Source organism: Lynx canadensis, chromosome B1 (genome assembly GCF_007474595.2).
Source record: "Lynx canadensis isolate LIC74 chromosome B1, mLynCan4.pri.v2, whole genome shotgun sequence".
Taxonomy (NCBI): domain Eukaryota; kingdom Metazoa; phylum Chordata; class Mammalia; order Carnivora; family Felidae; genus Lynx; species Lynx canadensis.
The window spans coordinates 105,657,887-105,685,534 of NC_044306.2; the positions used below are offsets into that span (position 1 = coordinate 105,657,887).

Below are 27,648 nucleotides of genomic sequence, written 5' to 3' on the forward strand. Positions count from 1 at the left end.
AGCATCAACCTCTTTCCCTTTTCTATTCTACACAGTGAAGAAAAGTCCAAAAGAACTGTGGTACTTTAGGCCCCCTAATCTTCATCCTTTGAAGGGAAATAGGTTAACAGGGAGAGAATTGTTGCCAATGAAAATAAACATCAACATTTGGACTGGCATACTTAGAATTGTAATTATATATAATAGGTATGCTGATCTTAGAATTTTTAAACTCAATTGGGGCTCCTGGGTGGCTCAGCTGGTTAAACGTCTGACTCTTGACTTCGGCTCAGGTCACAATGTCACAATTTGTGGGTGTGAGCCCTGCGTCGGGCTCTGCACTGACAGTGCAGAACCTGCTTGGGATTCTCTCTCTCCCTTTCTCTCTGTCCCTCCCCTGCTTGCTTGTTCTCAAACTTTAAAAAAAAAAAAAAAATTTTTTTTTTAACTAAAAAAAAGTGTAGGGTTATTTCACAGTTATTAGCTTGTGTCCCCAATTAGGAATCAGTAAGTGAAGCAACTATAAATTATTTGGGGTAATTCCTAGACAATTTGTTGAAAATTTAAGACATGTAAGTATAAAGATGATCAGAAGTCAGAAGAGGTCAGATTAATGAGTTTTCATTGGAAACTTTTCCTCAGTGAATAAAGATTCTATGATAAAAATGATACCCTAAACTTTATTGAAAGTGTGAAGGGTAGCAAAACTAGTGAGCCAAAACCATCTTATGCTATAAAAATTCCACAATACATTGTTAAAGAGATAATTCTAGGCCTTGCATTTTTTCCCATCACCTACTCCTTTCTTATTTGCTCTAAATAGGTAGGAAGTGGTTCTCTTTAACTTGCAACCTACAAAGTAGCCATTCCTAACTCTAAGATGACTTTGTGATACACATCTCACAGGTAACTATGCCATATAAGCACTAAGAATGTTGCCTTCCCTTGGCTAGGCCTGGGGTGTGGATCACACTAGGGAGTCTCATTTACAGGACAGGGTCACCTCCTAACTAGTATTTCTAAAGACCCAAACTGGGCAATTAGAACATCTTCTTTATTCTCACATCAACTTTGACAAATACAGTTCTCTACAGATACTTTATAAGTTGAAAATTAACTATCATTTCAGTAAAAAGCCTAACCAACTGTGATTCATATCATCATACCTACATCAAGAAAGGCATTACTCAAATGCAATAGTTGTACTAGAAACTACTAACAGGTTGAACAAGTTAAATTCAGCAGGCTTTTTAGGATCTCAACCCTGTATCTATTTTCAGTCCTTATCTTCAAACTGAGTCTTTAGTGTGTGTAATATAACCTTATTTTACATATAATCCGAGCCAATGAAAAGCTCAGAATGGCTACTAAAATGCATCACAGACCAAAACAAGAGTCTGATCTTAGGTCAGTCCTTATTCATTTGGTAACAAACGCAATTGCACTTACAGAAAACATACTACCACATTTCAAAGGTTTAAAGTTTCATTAGAAAAATTATACACAGAATAAAAAATATATTTTTCAAGAATAATGGTATTATTTCATTCATCAAATTCATTTAAAACATGAGTTACAGTACAGAAAGAGAAATGACAGCATAGTTGTATACAACCAACTGATCTGCAAAACCAGTCTCTTAAAAACAACACACCATATGGTTTTAATAAAAGGCAACTACAGTTCCATTTTCTAAGGTGTCTTAAGGGTTTTCTGTAATTAGTTTTTATATTAAGTTTTCTCCATAACAATTTTAAAGATGTTATTTCCTCATCACCAATTACTTTATTCCCCAAAACACCTGATAACCAGGTCTCTCTGTTGTTGCCTCCATTTTCTTTATTCTGCTAAGGGATATGAAGCTGCTTTCAAGGTCAATCCAAGTTCAAGTCTACACCAAAGTTCTAACACCTGGTGATTTGTTAATCACCTTAAGAAGTGTGATTAACAGCCATCTGTAGCAATGCAACTGAAATTATAATGAGCTTTTTCTCTTTTTTTTGTCTGCCTACTCAATTCTACCTTTCCCTCTGCCCACCGCTGGGCGCACCAACCTCCCCCAGCAGATTTAGATTTGGGAGGAGGTGATTTTGTTCAGAGTCTCTCAATGTCTGAGTAGCAGTCAAATCGTATGAGTTCAAGATTCTTAAAAAAGAAAAAAAAAGTTTTTTATTGTTTCATCAAGAAAATGTTAAAACCCTGACAGAAGTTAACCATCTGTCCCAAATCCATTCCATCAAAGCTCCCAAAGAGCTTTCCATTTGCTGTGACAGCAGTGGCAGGATGGCTACTATCATCTGTCTTGGCACTGGTGTGATACTACAGATGGCTCTTTTTCACTGTTCACTTAAACTACTTCTAAAAAGCAAAAGCTTTTGTAATTACTTGGAATCTATCAGAATAAACTGGTCTCTGAAAGGAAGGTATTTGTTGCATTGTTCAGTTACATGCACACGACCAAAGGCAGGATGATGATGATCCTGGACAACAGTGTGTGTGACACACAACAGTGTGTGTGACAACTGCACGGGAGATTGGCTAAGGTGTTCCTGCAGCTTAGAGAAACTATAGCAGAGTGCCAGGTGGAAGTGAGTACTACACTAAGTCTCCCAATGAGAACTCAAACTACAGTAAAGAAGGTGGAGGGGTATTAATAGACCAGTGTCTTAACAAAGTTACCGAGGTGGAAAGCCACCTCTGTGTGCTCCTCCGCGGCCCCCGCGAAAGCCACCTCTTTCTCCTCGGAAGTTAGATCGGTTTCTTTCTCGACCACGGCCAGCAGAAGTTCCACCCCTTCCTCCACCCCTGGGAGCTCCACCTCCCCGATCAGATTTAGACTTGGGAGGAGGTGATTTTGGTCGAAGTCTCTCAATTTCTTCTGTACATCCAGTCAAGTAGGAATTAGGAGCACTAAAGTAGGATGCATATGTTTCTGCATTATAGTTGCTATTTGTAAGAGTCGGTCCAACTGTAAGCCAGCCTGAAATAGGGGGAAAGAAAGATTATCTTTTTTGTTTCCAGTTCTTTCTTACTGGTCCCTTAGGAGCTATTTCAAATCTCTAATGCATTTTTAAAGATGCCCCTATCACCTCATATTCATCTTTTTTATAGAAAACATGGTATTTAATAATGGTCATACAGACTTCATAGGTATATATCTTTTATTTCACCTGCATGACTATAACTTATCTTCCTCATCTCCATCCTTGTTTCACATTCTGTGAGAGTAGCACTTAGAAAAAAAATACACACTACACTGAGTTTGGGCTCAGTGAAAATGTAATAAACTTTATTCACCTTCCTAATTGGGGAAATGATACCATTGTTTTCTGGTTAAAATCCTGGAGCCAACTTTTGCCTCTACTCTCAACAATATTACCCCAGATGATAGGTGCTAGAAATTCAACCACTAACCTCCATGTTGCTCCTATTCATTCCCATTTTTCCATCTCTACCTCCACCCTCAAACATAAGTCTTTTTCTTTTTTTCAAAATAGTAAATTCACATTACACTGATTTCACAAAAAGTTAAAATTTTGGGGGCGCCTGGGTGGCTCAGTTGGCTAGGTGACCAACTTCGGCTCAGGTCATGATCTCGCAGTCTGTGAGTTCGAGCCCCGCGTCGGGCTCTGTGCTGACAGCTCAGAGCCTGGAGCCTGCTTCGGATTCTATGTCTCCCCCTCTCTCTACCCCTCCCCTGCTCATGCTCTGTGTTTCTCTGTCTCTCAATAATAAATAAATATTAAAAAAACACTATTAAAAGTTAAAATTTTGAAAAGACACCACCACTATACAAACAAGCCAGGTATTTTAGTTACTAATAAAACAAAGGTCTGTATTTCACAGACCTTTAAATATATGGTTATTAAATATATGGTTATTTTCTTCAGGATGATTCATTCATTTATACATTTCTTCATTATATTATTTACTGAATAATCTGAATGTTGGGTATAAAGAAGTGAGGAAGACAATCTTTGCCTTCTATGAGATTGCATGTTGGAGAAACTGATTATAAACATAAGCCCAAATGAATGTGTAATTCATCTAATGGTAAGTGCTATGAAGAAAAAGAAAACAGAGTAAGGGGAAAGACAGGAGTGGAAGGAGGGGAATGGAGCAGGATGGTGGCCAGTTTAGACAGAGGTGTGAGAAAAGGTCTGTCAGGTATTTGAAAGGAGAGGACCATGAAGAGACAAGGACGAACTCGGCATATGTGAAGTACAGCAAGAGGAATCAAATACATCGTAAGAATTTTATATTACAGAGCACTCTGTACCATTTCTTGACACCTATATCCCAAGGGACCAAAAAGATTTTTTTGAGTTTTTCTGAGGTCCTACCTGGTCGAATTGTACTATCTCTTCCAAATAGATGAAGGCGTCTTCTACCAAGACAAAAGTGTTCAATAATATGAAAAATTTCTACAGGCTTTTCTATATTGCCAATTTCAGGTTCTTCTGTGATAATCAAGTCAATGTCAACATTAGCATGGATGAAGTCCCCATCTGTGCTACGCTTAACAGTTCCTTTGATCCCCATAAGGCAGTGTTCCTAAAAAACAATAAGAGCAGGCCAATTAATCTCTTCATCAACAGTCATATTTCATAACATTTTACATTTCTGATGTCCCCAATTCTAAAACAGACTTCATTTCTTCAAATCTTTGGGATATAGTTCTATGGGCAAAAACACTATAGGAAAGCCTGGATCTCTGGATGTGGGAAGATTGCCAGGGAAGCTAGAGACAACAGTGTTAAACTTGGGGCCATCACATTTTAGAATTGCATCAATGACCATGGAGTCTTTCTTTCTGCAATACTAGATAATAACTTGTTTCTACCAGTTATGGAAACATGGCACTTGACCTTGGAATCTTAAAAGGATGTTATACTGGGCCTCAAATAATCCAAGATCAAAACTATATACAAGATGCCTTTTTATATGGAGAAGAGCCTTTTAACATGGATACAGACTTCTGATTTTCACATTTTCTTATGTTGAGTAATTAAACAGTTTTTTTTTTTTTTTCATTTGTTTTTTGACCTTCTCTATTTAATCTGACTGGCAGGAGTATGGGTTAAATTAATCTCTCACTTGACTCCATGAACCATGGCAAGAGTAGCTTAGGCTCCCTTCATAGAATTTTCAAAAGAATTTGGAATTTTCCAGTTTAAGAAAGACTTAATATGAAAGACTCCCACAAATGGCTCCCTAAAGAGTGAAAGACTGGGGGACAAACTTTTAAAGCCTGATAGTAACAGGGAAGTTGTATAGAGCAGAGGTTCTCAAGGGTTCTTGTGTAGGTTCTCAGGGTTCTTATATAGGAAAAAGGGAAGGAGAAAAATATGCTTCCAAGGCAGCCAGCTATAAGTCTTGCTACTGCCTCTTTTTTGTGGGCTCAGGGAAAGGGAAAAAGTCTGGTGGGGCTCAGAGGTACCAAAAGCCCATACATAAAGTGATTTAGAATTAACAGCAGTTTAGGACATACAAAAATATATACTACCCTCTCCCGCACAGTGAAGGTTGAATTTAACATAGTGAATAAAACACAGTAAACAAAACATAGTGAATTTAAAAATTAAACTTGATGTAATTCTATACTGTTCAATGCCATTTGTGCAAATCTAAGAAAATAATCTTTCTACCAAAATTAAACAGTATACAGTCATTTGGAAAAGCTTGAGGAAAAATAATGAAAATAAAGAAAACAAAACAGTAAAGGCAATACCTTTGTTCTCTGGAAGACAGCCTTTGGATCTAAAGTCTTAGTCTTTCCAGGATTGTTTTTATTGGTTTTAATCCAACAAATATCTTCACATCTTCTGTAACCCCATTTGCGTAAACACTAGAAATGAAAGAATTAAAAAAAGAAATCCTTAACTAAAAGAAATAAACAGTACTTAAAATAACCAACCAGTATTAAAAAAACTTCCTAGAGGTTTGAGACACTAAATCCAAGATGTTACAGTAATTTTTAGTGCAGAAACAGAAAAAAGGAAATACTAAAGTCTTTAAATATATGGCCATTATATAGAAAGCATAAATACCTTTCAGATATTAATATAATCTATATAGTTAAGTATCAAAACATAGAAAGGATTACATAGTACTCCAATCCTTTAATACTACCTTCCATTGTCATCAACAGAAAGTGGGTTTTAAATCATAAAACACTCAGTCCCTCTTTAATCATAAAATAATTCAATATGATTTGATTCCTAGCACCTCAATTTCCTATCCTGACAAAGCTAAAAACTATTGAACATATTCTAATTGATAGCTTGTTTTCAAATGAGTCTTATGTTATTTTTATATACTTAATACAACTTCAAAAAACTCAAATACTTAAAATTACGTACCTCATTACTTGCTAATACTGAGGGCTACTACAATATATAGGTGCTGACTAGCTGGTGGGAATAAAAACAAGATATGTCCTTACCCCCTCACTGATTTAAGAGTAAAGTAGGGGGAAATAAGCAAATAGTGCAGGACGATAATGTTGGTATTGTTCACGTCAGGAATGCTCTTATTGTGTAAACTCTTATCATGAGAAACACCTCAAAATGAAAACCTGGATTTTTATTTTAAAATCTAAAAATCAAGATCAGTATCTGTTCCTGTTGACATTTATCTGTTTAGCACTGGAAATTCCTTATACATCACAAGGGTCTATATCTTCATGCCCTGATCAATTAACAAAAGCTCATCACGATTTCTTATGCTGAATTATTTTTGTAATCGTTTTTGGCCCAAATCTGCTTTTACCAATATGACAGACTGCTGCATAAATAAAACGATAAAACCTCCTAATCATTTTCAAACTAATTTGGGAGGCAGAAGGCAAGCCCCAAGCCAGGCATTAGAGCTACAAAGGGTAAATACCAACATATCTGTAAAAACATATAGTATGTTTCTATTTTCTTAGCTTTTCCAGAACATCTTGGAAAGGCATCAGCAAAAAGTAACTATTCCCAATGAGAATAGTTATAGTCTTACCTTGGGAGTTAATAAACGACACAAGCAATAATATTTTTCAATAGTCTCAAACTTGCTATTTTATAAATACAAAGTAACTGTAAAATTTCAGGATTTTAGAACAAATTTATCTCAATATAATCCTACTTAAATTCTTCACCTGTCAAATGGACACTTCCTAAAACTGCCAAGATTAAATGAGATCGTCTGCTGTATAACAAGTAATATGTCTTAAAAATGGAAGGTATCATCTATTAACAAGTGAGGAAACTGAAACCCACAAGTGTAAATATCTCTTTATCCAAAGTTTTACTGCTGGACAGCAGAACTGAGACCAAAACTGAATGAAGCCTTCTAATACTTAGCCACAATGCTCCCATTATTCTTAGGTAAAAAAGCATACGCTATTTTGTTTCCATTTAGAAATTCAAAATATTGCAATAAAAAAAAGAGTTCTGAAATAAAGTAAACATAAGGCGCTTAAAAAAGAGGTGTTATGTAACTTCCTTGTCACTCTTACTCAATTATTCAAACTATGTGTTCCGGATGCTCTGTTATTTTTCCAATTTGATTTGGCTTCTATTTGGAATTCAGGAGTTAATGTTATTCAGAATACTTTTTAGCTATTCATAATGAGCAGTAAATGACACTAAGCAGCTTGTTTTTGAGTTGCAGTATCAAATGCCTAAACTGTTCTCCTGAAGTTGTAATAAATCATATTTTGACTTCTTGAACCCTAATGCTAGCTAACCAAAGGGTACTACTGCCTTTTGTACATTCTTTTCTAATCACATTTTTTTCCTTCTGAGTATTTTAGCAACTATTCAAGAAACAAAGGACAAAATAACATCTATCTTCCAACTTTTTATATTTTTTCTTATGACTAAAAATCCACTTTAAAAAAATGATCTTACCACTCTTCCAAGGTCCAATCCCTCCCCAGAACCACACCAGAGAAAAATAAATGATCGTGGAGCTGCAATCTCATCAATTTCTAACTTCATAATCTGTAGGAAACCAAAACAATATTGCATAAAAGTATTTTGTTTCCCAGTCATTCTAAATCCAAAAGAATAACCCCTGAGATTTATCAAGACTTTCAGTAGATCTATTTTTAGATGTACTAATTTTCATTAGAAAATAAATTTTATCCTTAGAACTTATTCTACTGTTTTCTTATTCTATATTAAGAAGACACACACACATACACACACATATACATACACTTGACTTTATACAGAAAGAGGTTACAGGGAACCATATTCATAGAATTATGGACTTTTGTAAGATGTAATTTGAGTGCAATACTTTATGATTTACAGAAAAATAAACTGAAAAAAAGAGGTTAGTTTAAATTATCCCAAAGTTAGGGGCAAAATTAAAATGAAATATAGTAAATGTTTGGGGAATATTTAGTTTCCAGCATCTACAGAATTCTAGATAAAAATAAATCAATATGCACATTTTATTATAATGACCATTTTAGTTCTAAAATGCCAAAAAAAAAAAAATATCCCAATTTTTCCAAAGAAGATCTACAGATCACTAACAGACACATGAAAAGATGCTCAACATCACTCATCATCAGGGAAATACAAATCAAAACTACAATGAGATATCACATCACATGTGTCAGAATGGCTAAAATTAACAACACAGGAAACAACAGGTGTTGGCGAGAAGGCAGAGAAAGGGGAACCCTCCTACACTGTTGGTGGGAATGTAAATTGGTGCACCCACTCTGGAAAACAGTATGGAGGTTCCTCAAAATGTTAAAAATAGAACTACCCTAGGATCCAGCAATTACACTACTATGTATTTACCTAAAAGATACAAAAATACTGATTTAAAGGGATACATGCACCCCAATGTTTATAGCAGCATTATTGACAACAACCAAACTATGAAAAGAGCCCGAATGTCCATAAACTGATGAATGGATAAAGAAGATGGGATATATATTCAGAATGGAATATTACCCAGCAATCAAAAAGAATGAAATTTTGCCATTTGCAACGATGTGGATGGAGCTAGAGTGTATTAAGCTGTAAGTGAAATAGTGAAAGACAAATACCATATGATTTCACTCATGTGGAATTTAAGAAGCAAAACAGATGAACATAGGGGGAAAAAGGAGAGAAGCAAACCATAAAACAGACTCAACTACAGAGAACAAACTGAGGGTGGCTGGAGGAGGGGTGGGTGGTGGGATGGGCTAAATGGGAAATGGGCAGTAAGGAGGGCACTAGTGACACTGGGTGTTGTGTATGAGTGATAAATCACTAAATTCTACTCCTGAAACTAATATTACACTGTATGTTAACTAACGGGAATTTAAATAAAAAACTAAGAAAAAAATTACAGTCTATAATTTTATTTGCCTTGTATGTGCTGAGTATTCACATTAAAAAAAAAAGTTCCGCGAGGCGCCTGGGTGGCGCAGTCAGTTAAGCGTCCGACTTCAGCCAGGTCACGATCTCGCGGTCCATGAGTTCGAGCCCCGTGTCGGGCTCTGGGCTGATGGCTCAGAGCCTGGAGCCTGTTTCCAATTCTGTGTCTCCCTCTCTCTCTGCCCCTCCCCCGTTCATGCTCTGTCTCTCTCTGTCCCAAAAATAAATAAACGTTGAAAAAAAAAAATAAAAAATAAATAAAAAAAAGTTCCTCAATAATTCTGTAAATTTTGGGATAATACATACTCATATAAAAGACTATAAAACCAATCATTTTATGACATTCTTTTTCTTCTAGCTTTCTGCCACATTTCAGAGATAGACCATGGTTCAAGCAGATATTTATATTTCATTTATTTAAAAAATTTTAACTTTAGTAACATCCATTTGAGTTATAACCATATCATCTCTAACTTAATCTAAATAGAAAAACATTATTTGGCAATAATTATGTAAATAAGTTACAATATGTATTAACCTACTGAGTTTTATACTTCTTTTAAAATCTTGAAATCTCTCATCTAATATTCTCATAGGAATATGAATAAGTAAATATGTAATACATACATACACATATTCCTACATATTTATACATGAAAGAGCTAAAATAAGAGATGACACACAACAGTGAAGAGCATCAAGCAAATTACTCTCTCAACACTGCAGTTCTAAATGCTAAGTGCTGGCATTTTAAAAAGCTGGTATTTTAATATCCTTTACCAAAATCCATTGATCACTACTGACTCTCTAATGTGAAAGAGAATACCTTGTGAAATCCAAACACTTTTCTTATTCATACTCTTTATTTATATTCTATTTATTATTTTAACTATTGGTACTTTCTTTAGGATATTATCATATAAAAGTTAAGAACTTAGGGCCTAGGGCCAGACAATACTTTTCAATATGCTAGCCTGAGTTGTTCAGTGAAATTAGACTGAAATCAAGAATATGCATATAAAATGGAATTCCTTTATTTCAGAAATCCTATTGGTCTGTTCTGTCACATATAAGTGAAGCTCCTGTGCCTTCAGTGACCAAACCTCAGAGACTGGCCAGAGAAAAAAGTTCAACCTAATTACAGCTGACCCCTGAATAACATAAGGGCTGGTTGCACCAACCCCTACCACCTATAGAAAATGCAAGGGTAACTTCTGACTCCCCAAAACTTAACGACTAATAATCTACTGTTGACTGGAAGCCTTACTGATGACATAAAGAGACAATTAACACATATTTTGTATGTTATATGTATTGTATACTCTATACTTAAAGTAAGCTAGAAAAAATAAAATGTAACTTAGAAAATCATAAGGAAAATACATTTACACCACTGTAAATAATCCACACAAAAATGGAATCATGCAGTTCAAACCCACTTTGTTCAAGGATCAACTATACTAATCAAAGACATAAAGATTTATTTTTTTCAATTTTTTTTCTGACTAAACTCACAAAGATTGTTTTTATGTATTAATCAATTTTGATGAGGAAATGGTTAAATAGGTATTTCTTAAACACTGCCGGAAGGAATGTAAATTTGTGCAACCTATCTGGAAAACTTCTCAGCAATAAGCATCAAGAGCAGTATGTCTTTTACCTTAAGTCTTGGGAATATAATATACTGTATAACTTTCTGAATTTCAACAATAAGCACAAATTACATTCATCATCAGAGGATGAGATTTTTTCAAAGTGGTAAGAGCCATAAAAATACAAATAAAAATGTCAGTGGGATCAAAGAAAGATAAAAGGAAAAGCTTCCAGGAGGAAAAACTGGAGGTGTATCTTGAAGATTAAATAATATTAATAATAGTAACTATCATTAACTCAGAAGAGGACATGCAAGGATTCAGCATGGTTTCCTATGAAACAGCAGCTTTACAGTGTCAGTCCTTTCCTTTCCCTACTTCCCTTCTGTGCTTAACACTCTTGCCTACTCTCTCCTTGAAATTCCCTATTCCCTTGGCCCCTAGGACATTCATATTCTTGGTTCTCCTTATTCATTTCTGACCCATTCTTTTGATCTTCTTTTACATGTGCCTCTTAAATGTAAAAGTTTCCTGAGGCTTTACTGTTAATCCACATTTTATCTTAATTGAGACACTATCTCTGAACAAATTCATCCATTCTCATGGGTTTTATGTGCTAATCTTCTAAATCTGTATTTTGAGACCAGATCTGTCTGTCCTTTGAATTACATATTCCTATCATGACTCCACACGGATGTCTCATATACACGTCAAAATCAACATATTCAATATGATCTAATCCCTTTAATCCAGCTTTTTTAAGTGTTATTTATTTTGAGAGAGAGAGAGAGAACATAAGCAGGGAGGGGCAGAGAGAGAGAATCCCAAGCAGGCTCCACAATGTCAGCACAGAGCCCCATGCGGGACTTGAACTCACAAACTGTGACCTGAGCTCAAGTCCAGAGTCGGACGCTTAACAGACTGAGCCACAAGGTGCCCCTGTAATCCAACTCTTAAATCCACTCTTTCTCAGCTGGTGAAAACTCAACTCACTTATCCCAAGACTCAAACCTCTGCATCATCCTTAACTCTCCCCCTCAGTCCAATCACTAGATCTCACCCAAGTATCTACAAAACATTACTAAATTTATCACCTTTCTGTTCTTACTACCATCACTCTAATTCAAGGTCCCTTCATCTCCTAACTGGGCTACTGCAACAGTCTTTTAACTGCTCTCTCTTTTCCAGACTTTTCCTCTAGTCCATTCTCCATACACTAATATGACACTTTAAGCTGTTTAAAGCCCTTCAAAGACAACTTAATGTCTTCAGGAAAAAAGTCTAAGCTTCTAAGAAGACATCATCTCAAGAAGAGTTCCAACTTGTGTTCTAACAACATCAACCTACAAACCAGATATTCTTTCCCACCATCCCTTCTGCTCTTGTTGTTCCTTTCACTTGGAATCACTAACCCATCCCTTTCTTCATCTGGCCAATTCCAACTAGTCTATTTATATTGTTAACATGTCACTTCCTCTTTGTTCATGTGACCCATCCTCCAAGGCTTGGTCAGTTTGTCTCAGATCATCTTATGTAATCCTCTGTTATCGAACAAAATAATAATGCAATTATCTGTTTAGATCAATATTTATCCCATTTAACTATGTGCTCCTTTAGTCCAAGTACCAAGTCTTATTCATCTTCGAATCTCCAATACCTACCACATTGCCTAGTACAGAGTGGTACTCAACAAATATTTGTTATTTTTGTTACTGATCAGTAAAAACAGATGACTTTACGTAACTAACTGTAGTTACCAGCTTGCTTAATTTTATTTAGGAAAATGTAGCTTTATCACAATTATACTGAAATTACGTATCTTTTTTATCCATTATAAGTTGCTTGAAAAGTAGAAATCGTTTTATATCTATCTATCTCTGTATTATACTCTAATGTTTACTAAAACTAGGCAAATGCAGAAAGAGTTATCAATCATTTAGTTTTAGACTTTTCTAGCTAGGACTCTAAGACTGGAATTGTGAGTCTTCTACAGACTACTAACTCACTGCCTGCTCAACTTCAGCCCCAAAAAGAAGAATCAGACCCCCAAAGATATTATAGTATTTGTTAATGTACCCTGGATCTTCTGTCACATTATACGCTATAAATCTGCAATTATGATTCCTAAAAATGTAAGAATATTTATAATCTTCTCACCAAATAATATATATTCATTTGAAAAATAAATAATTACAATGTAGAAAGTTTCATCATACATCATCCCAAGTCCAGCATTTTTCATTAGCAGTGATGCCAGTTTCTCTGTAATATTCTTCTAAAGGGGGTTCCAGAAGAATCACATCAAATTTAGGTGTCAGTTCTCTGATGTCAAAGGCTTCTATATCTGCTTGTAAGTACCTATTTGATTAAGGCATAAAAAGTGACTAAGAGTTTTTCAAATACCTTACAGATAATAAAGAAAGGAATTTCGTAAATATTACTAAACACTATTTACAAAGTAATCATAAACTAGTTACTGAATACCTTTTTATGCAGGACTATCTTTCTTCAGTATAGATAGTAAACCATCTACCAACACTCTTCCCTAGAAGATGGATATAATCACACTACAAGCCAATAGCATATTCCCCCATGCATATCCAGAATGTACTTCTCTCATTTTTACAGTGAAAACTCATACTACTATGTAAGTCTCTGAGCCCCATTCCATCATCATCTGAATTCTCTAAGGAATATCACATTATTTCTTTCTTAAGTAAGAAAAACTATTTGTAAGCTTTAAAATTTAGAAACACTGTTTCTAAAGATGGATGTAATTTTCTTTTATTGTTTATTAGTAAAATTATTTCTCTATTAATGGTCTTTTATGGCTAACTAGTATGTTACAACTAGTCATTACTGAAAAGTTATTTCCACATAGTATGAAAGTAATTTAAATATAAACTACTTTAAATGTAAGACTATTTTTAAATTAGATGAATATTAGAGTCTGCTAATATTTTTCTTCACACACAGACTTCTTTGCGGCTCTTCATCACTAACAGTACACATTTTAGCAAACTGTTCGAAGTAAGCTAAATGTGAAATAGGCAGATTCTCCAATTTCAAAGACTTTTTATACATTTCTGAGAAAAACGTTCTGGTTAGCAAAGGTTAACATGAATTTTTATATTCCAAAATGCTATGAATAGTATCCCTGAATGCTGAGTTATAATTAATTTTTGTTCTTTTCCTTCATCTAAGTTTTCTAAACTTCCTTCAATAAATAAATTACTTTTTGAGAGAAAAAATCACTTGAAAACATTTTAGGAAACTCAAGAATACAACAAACACGAATGATTTTTCTAAGAAGAAAACATTTAAAGACATTTTCAGGAAATTAACTGAAAAAAAAAAAAAAAAAAAAAAGAAATGAGAACCTACTGGTGTACTCAGCACTGGAGTTTCAAACACATCTATTTTACCAAACTGAAAACCACAGTGTGTTAACCCCATATAGGTGCTGAACTTTTTTCAAATAGAAAGGTTACAGGATAAAAAGACTGCTATTTTAAGGCTGAGTTGGGAATAAAAAACAATTGAGAAAACACACTTACATAGGAGGAGTGTTAGATTTAGCTATTAACTCATCCTTGAGCCTGATGAGCTCCCTCAGTTTAGGGTATTCTTCAAATCTGTCAGCCAAACCTGAGGAGAAAAAGTAGTAAATTCTAAATTTTAATACTCTTTAAGTTAATATCAGTGAATTCAAAGGGTTACGGGCCCTCTCAAGAAACAAAACAATAGACAACGACCACTTTAGTCTCCTGTCCTTTTAAAAAAAATTAATTTTAAGTATTTTTTTGCACTGATTTTTTAAAAATGTTTGTTGATTTTTTGAGAGGGGGAGCACAAGTGGGGGAGGGGAAGGGGCAGAAAGACAGAGGGGGTCAGAGGATCCGAAGCAGATCCTGCGCTGACAGCAGCTAATTGATGTGGGCTCAAACTCATGAACAGTGAGATCATGATCTGAGCCAACTAGGCACCCCTATTTTGAGTATTTTTAAAACAGTTCGTATCTAATGACCCTAATCCCATATGCAGGCAAAGGTCCAGATGTTCTAAAGCCCAGTTCAAATCAATACACCATTTAATTTCTCATATTTAAGTTAAATCTGCTCATACATAGCACTAAGTTTCACCATTCTGTTCTAAGGAAAAGAAAAAACACTGCCTTCTATCAAGTTTTTCCCCCCTTTTTTTAGCTAGAAGAATTCTTTTCCCTTAAAAATCTAGTGATTATTGAGGTTGGTAGTTAGCTTCTTAAATAGTTATTACAAGTATAGACAATATTTCTTTTCTTTTTTGTGATTACATACAAGGAGAAACAAAGAATAGTTACAGGTAAGAGAAACCCTGCTGATGATCTTAAATTAGTTGGCTATGGCTCATGGACACAATCCTGGAACAAATCTAGTAAAGAAGACAATGAGTCCCTAGTAGTCGATCAGCTCTCACCTCCAAGACAAATTGTTTTCTCTATGACTATTTATAACTGTAAAGATTTCACATCTCCATATTATAAACCAAATCTTCACATGTATTTTCAGGCTTAAGATCTTAAAAAAAACATGTATAAGTACTGCAAAGAGTACTTAAAAACAGGAGAGTCTCTGTTCCCATGTCCTCAAAAATATTTTAGATCTTTGAGCTCAGAAAAGATTTTAGGTAAAACAGCATATTGCCTGTTTAAAAAACTGTAGGGATAAGTGCACTCGAATATCAAGGATTCCTAAAAGCTCTTATTTGGTTTTCTTTTCCCCCCCACATGAAACATATTCCTAACAGGATAAATCATATAAGCAACTTAATTTAAAAACCAAAAGTACAGATATTAATAACTTTAACATCAAAGAGTAAAAATGAAAGATTTTGTAAAGCCTCCTCAATCAGTGGTTATAAAACAAATTTCAAATAAAGCAAGTTTGAAGATGTTATTATAGTCAGGTTTTAATCACAGTAGAGTCAGGTGTCTTTAAAAAACAGCTTTCCTAAAGTATAATTGATATATAAAAACCAAAGATATTTAATGTACACAATGTGATGAATTTAGATATATGCATTCACCTATGAATTACCACGTTCATAGGTATAACAGACATATCCATCATCTCTAAAAGTTTTCTTGTATTCCTCTTGGTGTGTGTATGTGTGTGTGTGTGTGAGGGTGCGCGTGTGCATGCGCGTGTAGTAAGAATACTTAAGATGAGACCTACCCTTAACAAATTTTAAAAATTTTATTGACTAGAGTCAATAACATTGTTGACTATAAGCACTATGCTATACAGCAAGTCTCTAGAACTAATTCGTCTTGTATAACCGAAACTTTACACCAATTAACAACTCCCTATTTTCCCCTTCCTCCAGTCTCTGAAAACCACTGTTCTATTTTCTGCTTCTAGAAATCTGACTCTGTAGGTATCTCATGAAAGTGTAGGTATTTATCATATTACATATACTATTTTAGGTACCTCTGTAAGTACTTGCATATTTGTTCTGTGACTGGCTTATTTCACTTAGCATTATCATGACTTTTTATGCTGCATCTAAATTTTACTCATGAAAACACTAAAATCAGTTTCTACTTCAAAAGTAACACTGCCTATAAGCAACAAAAATCAGATTACATCAAAATTAAAATTTTTTTTGTGCTGCAAATCATACCATCAGGTAAATGAAAAGACACTACACAGAATGGGAGAAAATATTTCCAAACCATAGGTCTGAGAAAAGAGTTATACTGAGAATATATGAGGAACTCTTATAATGTAATAAATAAAAAGACAAATAACCAATTAAAAAATAAGCAAAGGGGGGCACCTGGGTGCTCAGTCGGTTGGGCGGCCGACTACAGCTCAGGTCATGATCTCGCGGTCTGTGAGTTCGAGCCCCGCGTCGAGCTCTGCGCTGAGAGCTCAGAGCCTGGAGCCTGCTTCCGATTCTGTGTCTCCCTCTCTCTCTGCCCCTTCCCTGCTTGCTCTCTGTCTCTCTCTCTCAAAAATAATAAACATTAAAAAAAAAAAATAAGCAAAGGGTTTGGATATTTCTCCAAAGTAGGTATTTAAATAGCCAACAAGCATGTGACAAGATGCCTAATATCATTAGTCGCTAGGAAAATGCAAGTCAAAATCACAATGAAATATCATTTCATACTCACTAGGATGGCTATAATCAAAAAGATATATAATAATAAATGTCAAGCACAGGAAGAAACTGGCAAGAATATAAACTGTTTTGAAAAACAGTTGTGTAGTTTCTCCAAAAGTTAAACACAGAATTAACACATGACCCAAGAATTCCACTCCTAGGTATATACCTAGGAGAAATGAAAGCGTATGTTCACACAAGAACTTCACATGAATACTCATGCAGTACTGTTTATAACAGCCAAAAAGTACAAACAATCCAAATTAATGAATAAAATGTGGTATATACATACAATGGAATATTATCTGGCAGTAAAAATAAATGAAGTACGGACACATGCCACAACATCAGTGATCCCAGAAACAAGGTGACAAGTGAAAGAAGCCAGTCCCAAGATACCACATATTGTCTAATTCCATTTATATGAAATGTTTACAATAGGCAAATTGATAGAGACAGAAAGTTAATTAATGCTTACTTAAGGCTGGGGGGAGTAGTAGGGGAGGGAATGGGAACCGACTGCTAATGAGTACTGAATTTCTTTAGGAGAGATGAAAATTAGATTGTGGTAATGATTGCACAAACTCGATTTACTAAAAAAAAAAAAATTGAATTATATCCTTTAAATGGGTGAGTTCTATGAATTCTCTCAATAAAGCTGTTTTTGTAAATGCAGGGATAATGCATTTGACGGGCTTATTAGTAGACTGACCAGGGGCTGAGGGAAGAAGAGTCTCTGGGCTTGAGGATATCTTAACAGCCACCTCAAAAACTGAAAAGCAAAGAGAACAAAACCTAAAAAAAAAAAAAAAAAAAAAAGCGAAATAGATTATCCAAGGACTGTGGGACAAGTACAAAAATGTAAGATGTATGACAGAAATACCAGAAAAAAGAAAGGAACAGAAGAAATAGTTGAAATAATAGTATTTTCCCAAATTAATGTCATCAAACCAGATTCAAGAAGCTTAGAGAACACCAAGCAGGATAATGCCAAAAAAAAACCCTAAACCTAAGGCATATCATTTTCAAACTACAGAAAATCAAATATAAAGGAAAAAATCCCAAAGAAACCGGAGGAAAAAGACACCATACCTATGGAGGAACAAAGATAACAATTATCCAACTTCTCAGAAACATGCAAGCAAGAAAAGATTGGAGTAAAATATTTAAAGTGTTGAAAGAAATTAAACACCAACCAAGAATTCTATACTCTGTGAAATTATTCTTCAAAAGCAAAAGAAAAATAGACTTTCTTGGAAAAACAAAAATTAAGGGAATTTGTTGCCAACAGACCTGACTTGCAAGAAGTGTTAAAAGAAATTCTTTAGGGAGAAGAAAAAAAAATAATATAGATGAGAAAATCAGATCTACAGAAAGAAAGGAAAAGCAATGAAGAGGGAATAAACGAAGATAAAATAAAAATGCAAGTATAGTCACAGAACCAAACTGGAGAAGGAAAGAAGGTAGGAGGAAGGAGGGAAGGAAGGGAAGAGAGAAACACTGCTAGATAGAAAAGGAGGGATACTAGAAGTACTGAGATTGGAAATGGGAAGCCAAGCCAGGAAAAATAATTTTGTTAGAAATAATCCACAAAATGGATAAATCACATGAATGTAATCAAGGGTTAGCAATAGCATATTCCCAACAAATCTAACATACCTACATCCCTGATGAAATTCTGAGGTCTATGTCCAGTGTCTACAAAATGTTGGCAGTAATCATTATGGGGATTTAAACTCTGCGTTCCCTAAAGAAAAAGTCAAAATTAAATTAAGAGCATTTACTCTAATGGCAGATGCACTAACTCTGTACTTTATTTTTTATTATGAGACCATACAAAATCGAAATTGATAGATTAAAAAAATTTAGTAATATGTGAAAACACAATAACTGACAGCATTACTCTTCAGTAGCTACAGACATTAACACAGCATTATCTTATCCCAAATAGCCAAATATCAGACTATTTCAAGAATAATTTTAAATGATTCTTATTTTATAATAATGATCCTTCAATAACTGAAAAAATATTGAAAACAAGCATTTAAAATCTTTTCATGCAGAGATGAAATGTGAAGGGCTATGATTTGAAAATTTACCTTCAGAAAAGTACTAGAATCTTTATAAATCTCTTCTTCATATGGCAAATTCTCTTCTTCCTGCTGCATTTCTAATTCATCCTTGGAAAAGGAAGATTAAGTAGACATTTTATGTATACGAGGAATATTTTATATATTTATGATATCTTGAGTATTAAGACTCAATATAAATATTTTCTTTTCCTGAGATACAGTAAGTTTTTCAAATTATCATTAAAGTCAAACACTGAAGACTGCATTCTCATCATTATCTAATTAGTTGTTTATAATAAGTAAAAATTTTCATCTTATCAATAAATTGATAAATCAATATAACTACTAATTTTGTTGACTGAATTGTCTAGAACTATCTCATATATCATACTATTAACATTAGAATTTAGTTCAAATCATGAAAGATATGACCACCAATGGGGCAATTTTATTTCTATTAAAAACCATATGAAACTCTTTTTATAAATCAAAAATGTTAAAATATAAGGAACTGTATATGGTAAAATATACATATTTATACAATCACAATATTTAGTAAGTAAATAAAATAAAGTGATCACAATAAAATAATCACTAATTTTAAGTTGCATATTAACATATACCAAAATGCAATGCACAAAACTGTATTCATGAGATTGGCCCATTATATCACTGAAATTCCTAGAGATTTACTGAAACTATTTATTCCCTTCTCTATTAAATATAGTTGTACAACAATCAACTTTAAAAAATGGAGATAGGCTTTTTAAACATAATACTTTTCTTTAAAATCTTCAAAATATTATTATTTTATATCTTCAAAATATTTTATATATCTTCAAAATATCTTTATATCTATATTTTATATCTTCAAAATATCAAGATACTTTATATCTTCAAAACATTATTTATTTTGAGACAGAAAAAGAGAGCAACATGCACTAGCACAGGAGATGCAGAGAGAGAGAGAGGGAGAGACAGAATCCCAAGCAGGCTCCACACTGCCAACACAGAGTCTGATGTAGGGCTCGAGTTCACAGAACCATGAGATCATGACCTGAGCCAAAGTTGATGCTTTAACCGACTGAGCCACCAGGGGCCCCTTTTCTTTTCTTTTTCTAAAGTAGGCTTCACGCCCAGCACAGGACTTGCACTCACAACCTGAGGTGAGAATAAGATCTGGAACCCCAACGGACTGAGCCACCCAGGTGCCCCCATAATACTTTCTTTTCAACTAAATATTGCAATTATAGGTTTAGAAGTTGGGTTTTTTTCCTTCAGCCTCTTTCAGAGACAATTCTACATTGCTGTCTAGCGCATGAGATGTCAAAATATTTTAACTGTACTACCCAATATAATAAACATGGAATCACACAACTCTCAAAAAAGACCATATTCTAGCCACTTGAAACCTGATCCAATTATCCAGTTTCTGATACACACACTTCCTTACTCTTACTAAAGAATATTACTGTCAGTGGCTACTAGGCCTTATGCTTTATATGTCACCTCTTACATTAAAATGAGGAAACTGAAATAAAGATCTTAATTTAATCGATTACAGGCATACCTCATTTTATCGTGCTTCAATTTATTGTACTTTTCAGACATTACAATTTTTACAAATTGAAGGTTTGTGGCAACCGTGCTCAATAGACTTGAGCAAGTCTATTGGCACCACTTTTCTGACAGTATCTGCTCATTTCATGTCTCTGTATCTTATTTTAGTAATTCTGACAATATTTCTAACTTCTTCATTACTATATCTGTTATGGTTATCTGTGATCAGTGATCTCTGATGTTACTATTGTGATTGTTTTGGGGCACCATGAACGAGTCCATACAAGATGGTGAACTTAATAAATGTGTTTTGATTGCTCCACCAACTGGCTGTCCCCCTCTATCCCTCTCCTTGGGCTTCCCTATTTCCTGAGACACAATACTGAAACTAGGCCAATTAATAACCCTCCAACATCCTTTAAGTATTCAAGTAAAAGGAAGAATTGCACATTTCTCATTTTAAGTCAAAAGCTAGAAATTACTAGCTTAATTTTCCTTAATGAGGAAAGGCATGCAGAATCTGAGAAAGACCAAAACCTATGTCCCTTGCACTAAACAGCTAAGTTGTGAATGCAAAGGAAATGTTTTTGAAGGAAATTAAAAAGTGCTACTCCAGTGAACACCCAAATGATAAGAAAGTGAACATACAAATGGTAAGAAAGGGCAACAGTTGTATTGCTGATATGGAAAAAGCTATAATAATATGGACAGAAGATCAAATCAGCCACAACATTCCCTTAAACCAAAGCCTAATCCACAGCAAGGCCCTCACTCCCATCAATTCTATGAAGGCTGAGAGGTGAGGAAGCTACAGAAGAAAAGTCTGAAGCTAACAGAGGTTGGTTCATGAAGTTTAAGGAAAGAAGCCGTCTCAGTAACATAAAAGTGTAAGGTGAAGGAGCAGGTGCTGATGTAGAAGCTGTAGCAACATTGAGGCAAGACCCTCACCAACAAAAAAAGATTATGACTTGCTGAAAGCTGAAATGATGGCTAGCATTTTTTAGCAATAAAGTATTTTTAAATTAAGGTATATACCTTGTTTTATCAGACATAATGCTATTGCACACTTAATAGGCTATAAGATAGTATACACCTAAGTTTTATATGCACTGGGAGATCAAAAATTTCATTTAACTTGCTTTATTGTGATATTCACTTCATTGTGATGGTCTGGAACCAAATCTGCAATATCTCTGGGGTATGCCTGTATACATATGCTACTGACGATTATTTTAGAAAGTTTAAAATTAAGTTTTTAATCAAATTTGTTTTCCTGGATAACAATCTATTATTGTAAGGAATTATTTTTTCCTGACTATAAAACTTCCCTGTTCTCTACTTGCCTTGTATTCTTCCATCTTGTCTTCGTCTGTCTCCCCTTCATCCTGATACTTCCGTTTTGCATTTGGAGCAGAGGTATCATAGGAAGCCCTGAAAATTAAAACTGAAGTATCATACACAGATATAGAAAGATGTACCAGTGCAGCTATTAATATTAAATAACAGTTTATGAAAACAGAGTAAGGTACATTTTTCCTGATTAAATAGAATCTATCCATCTGGTTTATAAATTTAAAAAGTCACACAACTTTTGATTGATAATTCTGTATTTTACTTTTATGAGAAAGCAACCAAATCAGAAACTAAGCCTTTATAAGGAACGTATGGCAAAAATAAACTTCCATATTACATATCATATAATTTGTCCTAAGCAAAATTGATGTTCAAATTAAGAACTAGAATACTGAAAAACTCTGAAGTGCTTTGTGAACTACCAAATGAATACCATTTTTAGGGTAAAGTGTGTTTTCTTTTATAAGAAACTTATAATTATTTATTTATGGTTTTTAAGCTAACCCTTAGTCTAACATTCCATTTTCTAACTACTTTATGAATGGGAACTTAACATATTCAGAAAAATAAGTATTTCTTAATTCATGAATAATAAAAACCCATGTTTCTGAAATCTTTATTTTTTTGTTTTTTTAAATGTTTATTTATTTTTGAGAGAGAGAGAGAGAGCACACACGCATGCAGGTGAGGGGCAGAGCAAGAGAGGGGGACAGAGGATCTGAAGTGGGCTCTGTGCTGACAGCAGAGAGCCTGATGTGGGGCTCGAACTCACAAACCGTGAGAGCATGACCTGAGCTGAAATCAGCTTAACTGACTGAGCCACCCAGGCACCCCTGAAATCTTTATTTTGATGCTTGTCACAACAAGCATTAATGCTTCCATGATGGAAAATCTATGATTTACTTACCTTCATACCTAGGATTATCTGTTTATTAAAACAATAAGCCTTTCACAACAGTAACATCACTAAAAAAACCCAAACAAAAACTATTCAACTGACCTGCAAGTTTCTCTTGTTTCAGCAATTTCTCTCTGCTCATCTTTGCTATTTAACACAGCACCAATGCTGTCAGCACTTTCAGCTCCCAACTGAGAAAAGGCAAAATGAAAAATTAGATCATAATGCATTGGATTGCCTTTCCAGACATTTGTAGCAACATTTAATATATCAAGTATTTAAAAAAAAAAACAACCAAAAACCCTAACTACCTCAGCAAGCAAATGTCTTAATTACCTTGCAGGAAAAACAGGAAATACCTTGGAACAAAACTATGTTAATTAAGAACAAATCTGAGAGTTGGCAAGCATTTTATACTTTCATTATATTTGAAATTAAGACAGTTTTAGCCAATCCTCTACTTTTTAAGTAAATAATAAAACATAATTTGGTAGTAGGAGCAATAACAACAAAAAAGCAACTAACATATAGTATACATAGGGTGGTAGGCACTATGTTAAACACTTTGCATCCATCAGCTCACATATTATACCTTATTTATCCCATGCTGTAATAAATATCCATCCAGTTTTATTCAAGCCAAGCCTTTATATAGTGATTTACAGACACAATACTGAATTTTAATACCTAAAAAATGGGTATGAAAATTATGTTTAACAGTTGGGGAAGTTTTGCAAAATAGAACAAATTACTAGTTGAGATAGGCTGGCTACATAGGATCGGTTCATGGAAAACTTTAAAAGCCAAACCAACAGGGGCACCTGAGTGGTTCAGTTGATTAAGAGTCCAACTTGAGCTCAGGTCATAATCTCACAGTTCATGGGTTCAAGCCCTGCTTTGGGCTTGTGCTGAAAGTGCAGAGCCTGCTTGGGGATTCTGTCTCTCCCTCTCTCTCCCCCTCTCCCACTTGTGCTCTCTCTCTCGAAATACATAAATAAACCTTAAATAAGTAAATAAATAAATACGAAACCAACAAGTGCAGAATGCAATTTGCAGGCCATGAGGAACCATTTAATACTTTTAAGTACAAGAAGGACAGGAGGAAATCTGCACTAAATAGCCTTTTAGCTCAGGAAAGGGAAGAAGACACACTAAAATATCTGAGCTTCTAGTCCCCAGCCTTGATCTTAAATAATTGTCACTGCCTTTTTAGTCTGCCCACTTCATGACCTCCCTAAGGTTTCTCCAATATTAAATCTCTTCCAATTATAACTGTTGCTGAAATTTTAATTCTTCCATAAAATCTTCCTGAACCCTATTCTCATTAGTTAGAAGACACATCTACTTCCCATAGTTAAATGTTAACTTTTTTCCCATGACTGACTCCTCTCTGTTTGGATGAGTACAAGTTAGCTCCTTAAAGAGTACATAGAATAGCCTGCTTCCACTTTTCTCCTTTTTATCTTATTTCCTATTCAGATCATAGCACTTAATACAGCTTTCAATGATTTTACGTTTTACTTTTGTTTATTCCCTATTTATATTGTTTCATCGTCTATCACAACTTCCAAGTATTTTTATACTTCAATTATTTTATCTTTACTTTTGTTTACTTCTCCCCAAGTGACATGTAAGCTCCCTAAAGGGATGAACTCTGTCTTCTTCGTATTTGTATGTTTAGCACCTTGTATGATGCCTGACTCATAGTAGATGCTCAATATTTGAATGAACCTAGATTTCCTACTAGAGCCTACATTAGAATACAATGTATTACAATAGAAATGCCTTAAGTCAAAATTCTGTTCATATATAATTGTTATCTCATGCCCCCCCTCCAAAATCATGGAATGACTGGAATAGGTAAATCATAGATTTTCCATTATGGAAGCACTAAATATATTATTTGAATAATTAGGAAAATTTGGTATCATTTAAAAGCATATAGAATTTAAAATTTTTTTTTAAAAATTTCAGGGTGCAGAGGGAGAGAGAGAGGGAGAGAGACAGACAGAGGGTGAATCTTAGGCAGGCTCCACGCTCAGCATGGAGCCTGACCCAGGCCTCAATCCTATGACCCTGGGATCATGACCTCAGCCAAATCAAGAGTCTGATGCTCAACCAACTGAGCCACCCAGGCACCCTTGTATGATTTTTTAAAATAAAGGTACAGCTAAGTAAAAAGCAGGCATAAATGGCTGATGTTTAACAAGTAACAAGTAACATAAATAACGTACTTAACAGTAAGGAAAACATAAGCTCCATGGAAGAGCTTAATAAGCCAGAAAGAGATCACAATAGCTTTCATTACAAAGTTCTGACCTGAGCTGTGCTATATTGGATGGACAGAATCAGAAAGTTAGGAGGACAATTTTTACAAAAAGCATAAAGTATTTATTGCACAAATCACATTCTGGAGAGTAACAAACCATTCTGTATTGTTCATATGGAGAAGGACAACTGAAAGAAAGGCTGAAATTAGCTGGTAAAGTGGAAGTCTGTCAATGATATTGGACATTTTTACTTAAGTGAAATGGTTCCTATCCAACAAGAAGAGTAGGAGGCAGCTAGTGTACTAGAGAGAGCATAGAAAGGCCTAAAACTGCAGCTTGTAAACTTACCAGTTTTGTGGACTTCAGTATGTAACTTAATTTTTCTTTTTTTTTTTTTTTTAATTTTTTTTTCAACGTTTACTTATTTTTGGGACAGAGAGAGACAGAGCATGAACGGCGGAGGGGCGGAGAGAGAGGGAGACACAGAATCGGAAACAGGCTCCAGGCTCTGAGCCATCAGCCCAGAGCCTGACGCGGGGCTCGGACTCACGGACCGCGAGATCGTGACCTGGCTGAAGTCGGACGCTTAAATGACGGCGCCACACAGGCGCCCCTAATTTTTCTTTAATATTTAAGTAATCTCCACACCCAATATGGGGCTCGAAGTTACAACCCCAAAATCAAAAGTCCCATGCTCTACTGACTGGGTCATTCAGGAAACCGTTAGTCATGCAACTTAAATTCTTTGACCTCTGTTTTCTGCATCTATAAGATGCAAATAGTATCTGACTTGTATGAATGAAGATAATGTATATAAAAAGCTTAGCAGAGTCTTGATACATAGAAGGGATACATAGAATAAACAGCACCCATTATTAAATTTTATGCACTATGTAAGCTCTTTTAGGGTAGAGACTACTTTTTTTCACAGTTGAATTGCCAATGACTACTAGATCCCCTGGCACATAGTAAGACACTCAAATAATTGTTTATGGATGCATTTTGACTCAAATGGAAGTTCGAATTGAAAACTAAAGAATAAGAACCTTTTTCCGTGGTAACAAAGCTATTAAACATTTTGAAGACAACATGCTAAAACAAATTGGGAAAAAGAAGGCCTGGAAAAGATACCGGATTTGTCCTAGATCATGCCAGAGGGACAGAACAGATCTGATTCCAAATTCCCACATTTTAAACACTATACCATAAACGTTTTCATTGGATCATAAGAGTATAGGTTTCAGATTTCCATTTACTAAAACTAAGTCTCATTACTGAAAAAAAAAATAACATTAAGATGTCTCATTACAGCCTCTTAGCATTTCCTCCATCACTTTTACTAATATGAATGACAGAATGGGAAACACAGCCTCTTAGAGTAGAAGTGTACATCTGCATTTTCTGCATGTGTACTCTCCTAATCAAGTGTTAGCTTATACACAAGAAGCGGTGAAACAAGCTTTGGAGAGACAAACCTGGGGTCAATTTTCTGGCCTAGCGATGAGTGACATGAAGCAAAAATTACTTAACCTCTCTGGCCTCTCTTTCGTTATTCGGTAAGTGAAGATAATGCTACCTGTTTCAAGGATTTGCTACAACTGATAGGAGTTACGAATTCATACATGATCGGTGGGTGATGACGAAGACACCATACACATAGCACAGTGGACTGCAACACAAAAGATGCACAATCTAAAATTTACGTTCAGGCTACTTCCGATGCAGTCTTTAGACATGATCCCAAAGAAAATACTATGAATCTATTTCACAAGGAAGCCACAATCTCAACAATGAGGTGCTAAGAAGAAAGGCAAAACACAGAATACGATGTAAACAGTGAAAAGAAACTTAGTGGATAACAAGTCACTCCTTGCGTGAACTACGGTAATTTATTTACAAAGACCAAATCTTTGTATCCCCATCATTGAGCCCTGCGCCAGACACTAGGCGATTCCATAATGTTGCTGAAGACCAAGAGTGGCATTCGGTTTAGCAACACCACAATCGCTGCACAAAATGGAGAATATTCGGGGTACTGCGTTAGATGAGAACAAGGGTAGGTAGGCCTTAGGATCATGGTCGCGGGACCAGAAAGGCAGGTTCCGCAGTAGATAGGGAAAGACAGCGGGGCGGAGGGCAGGGGAGAGAAGCGGGAACCGCGCACGCGCATTCGCGATCCCTCCCTGGGCCGCGGACCTGCTGCGCCAGGAGCTGCCGCCGTAACTTCTGCCGCTCCCGGATCTCCTGCAAGCGGCTGTCCATATCTCAACTCTTGTTTCCCACTGCCCCGAAAACTTGACAATTAGCAGATGAGTACCCTCCCAATTTTTCACCGGAGTCTGTGGAACAAGATTCGCCAGGACCTTCAAGCAGCAGGATGTCCCTTAGCCCTTTCTCAATAGGTAT

The 27,648-nt window shown here is 35.1% G+C and overlaps 1 protein-coding gene across 2 annotated transcripts; it reads right to left on the reverse strand.

Moving 5' to 3' along the window:
- Window positions 1–1,767: 1,767 nt before the first annotated feature.
- METTL14 (methyltransferase like 14) lies at window positions 1,768–27,637 on the reverse strand. 2 transcript variants are annotated; one of them, XM_030313171.1, is made up of 11 exons: window positions 27,439–27,637; window positions 23,075–23,163; window positions 22,065–22,152; window positions 19,189–19,269; window positions 18,749–18,836; window positions 14,500–14,590; window positions 13,159–13,300; window positions 7,875–7,967; window positions 5,711–5,827; window positions 4,323–4,533; window positions 1,768–2,959 (listed from the first exon to the last, which is right to left on the reverse strand). In XM_030313171.1, the coding sequence occupies exons 1-11, from the start codon at window positions 27,502–27,504 to the stop codon at window positions 2,655–2,657; spliced, it is 1,371 nt and encodes a 456-aa protein (XP_030169031.1). In that variant the 5' UTR covers window positions 27,505–27,637; the 3' UTR covers window positions 1,768–2,654. The 2 variants fall into 2 exon arrangements, with proteins under 2 accessions (XP_030169031.1, XP_030169032.1); XM_030313172.1 differs by lacking the exon at window positions 23,075–23,163 and having other exon boundaries at window positions 27,439–27,517.
- Window positions 27,638–27,648: the final 11 nt, after the last annotated feature.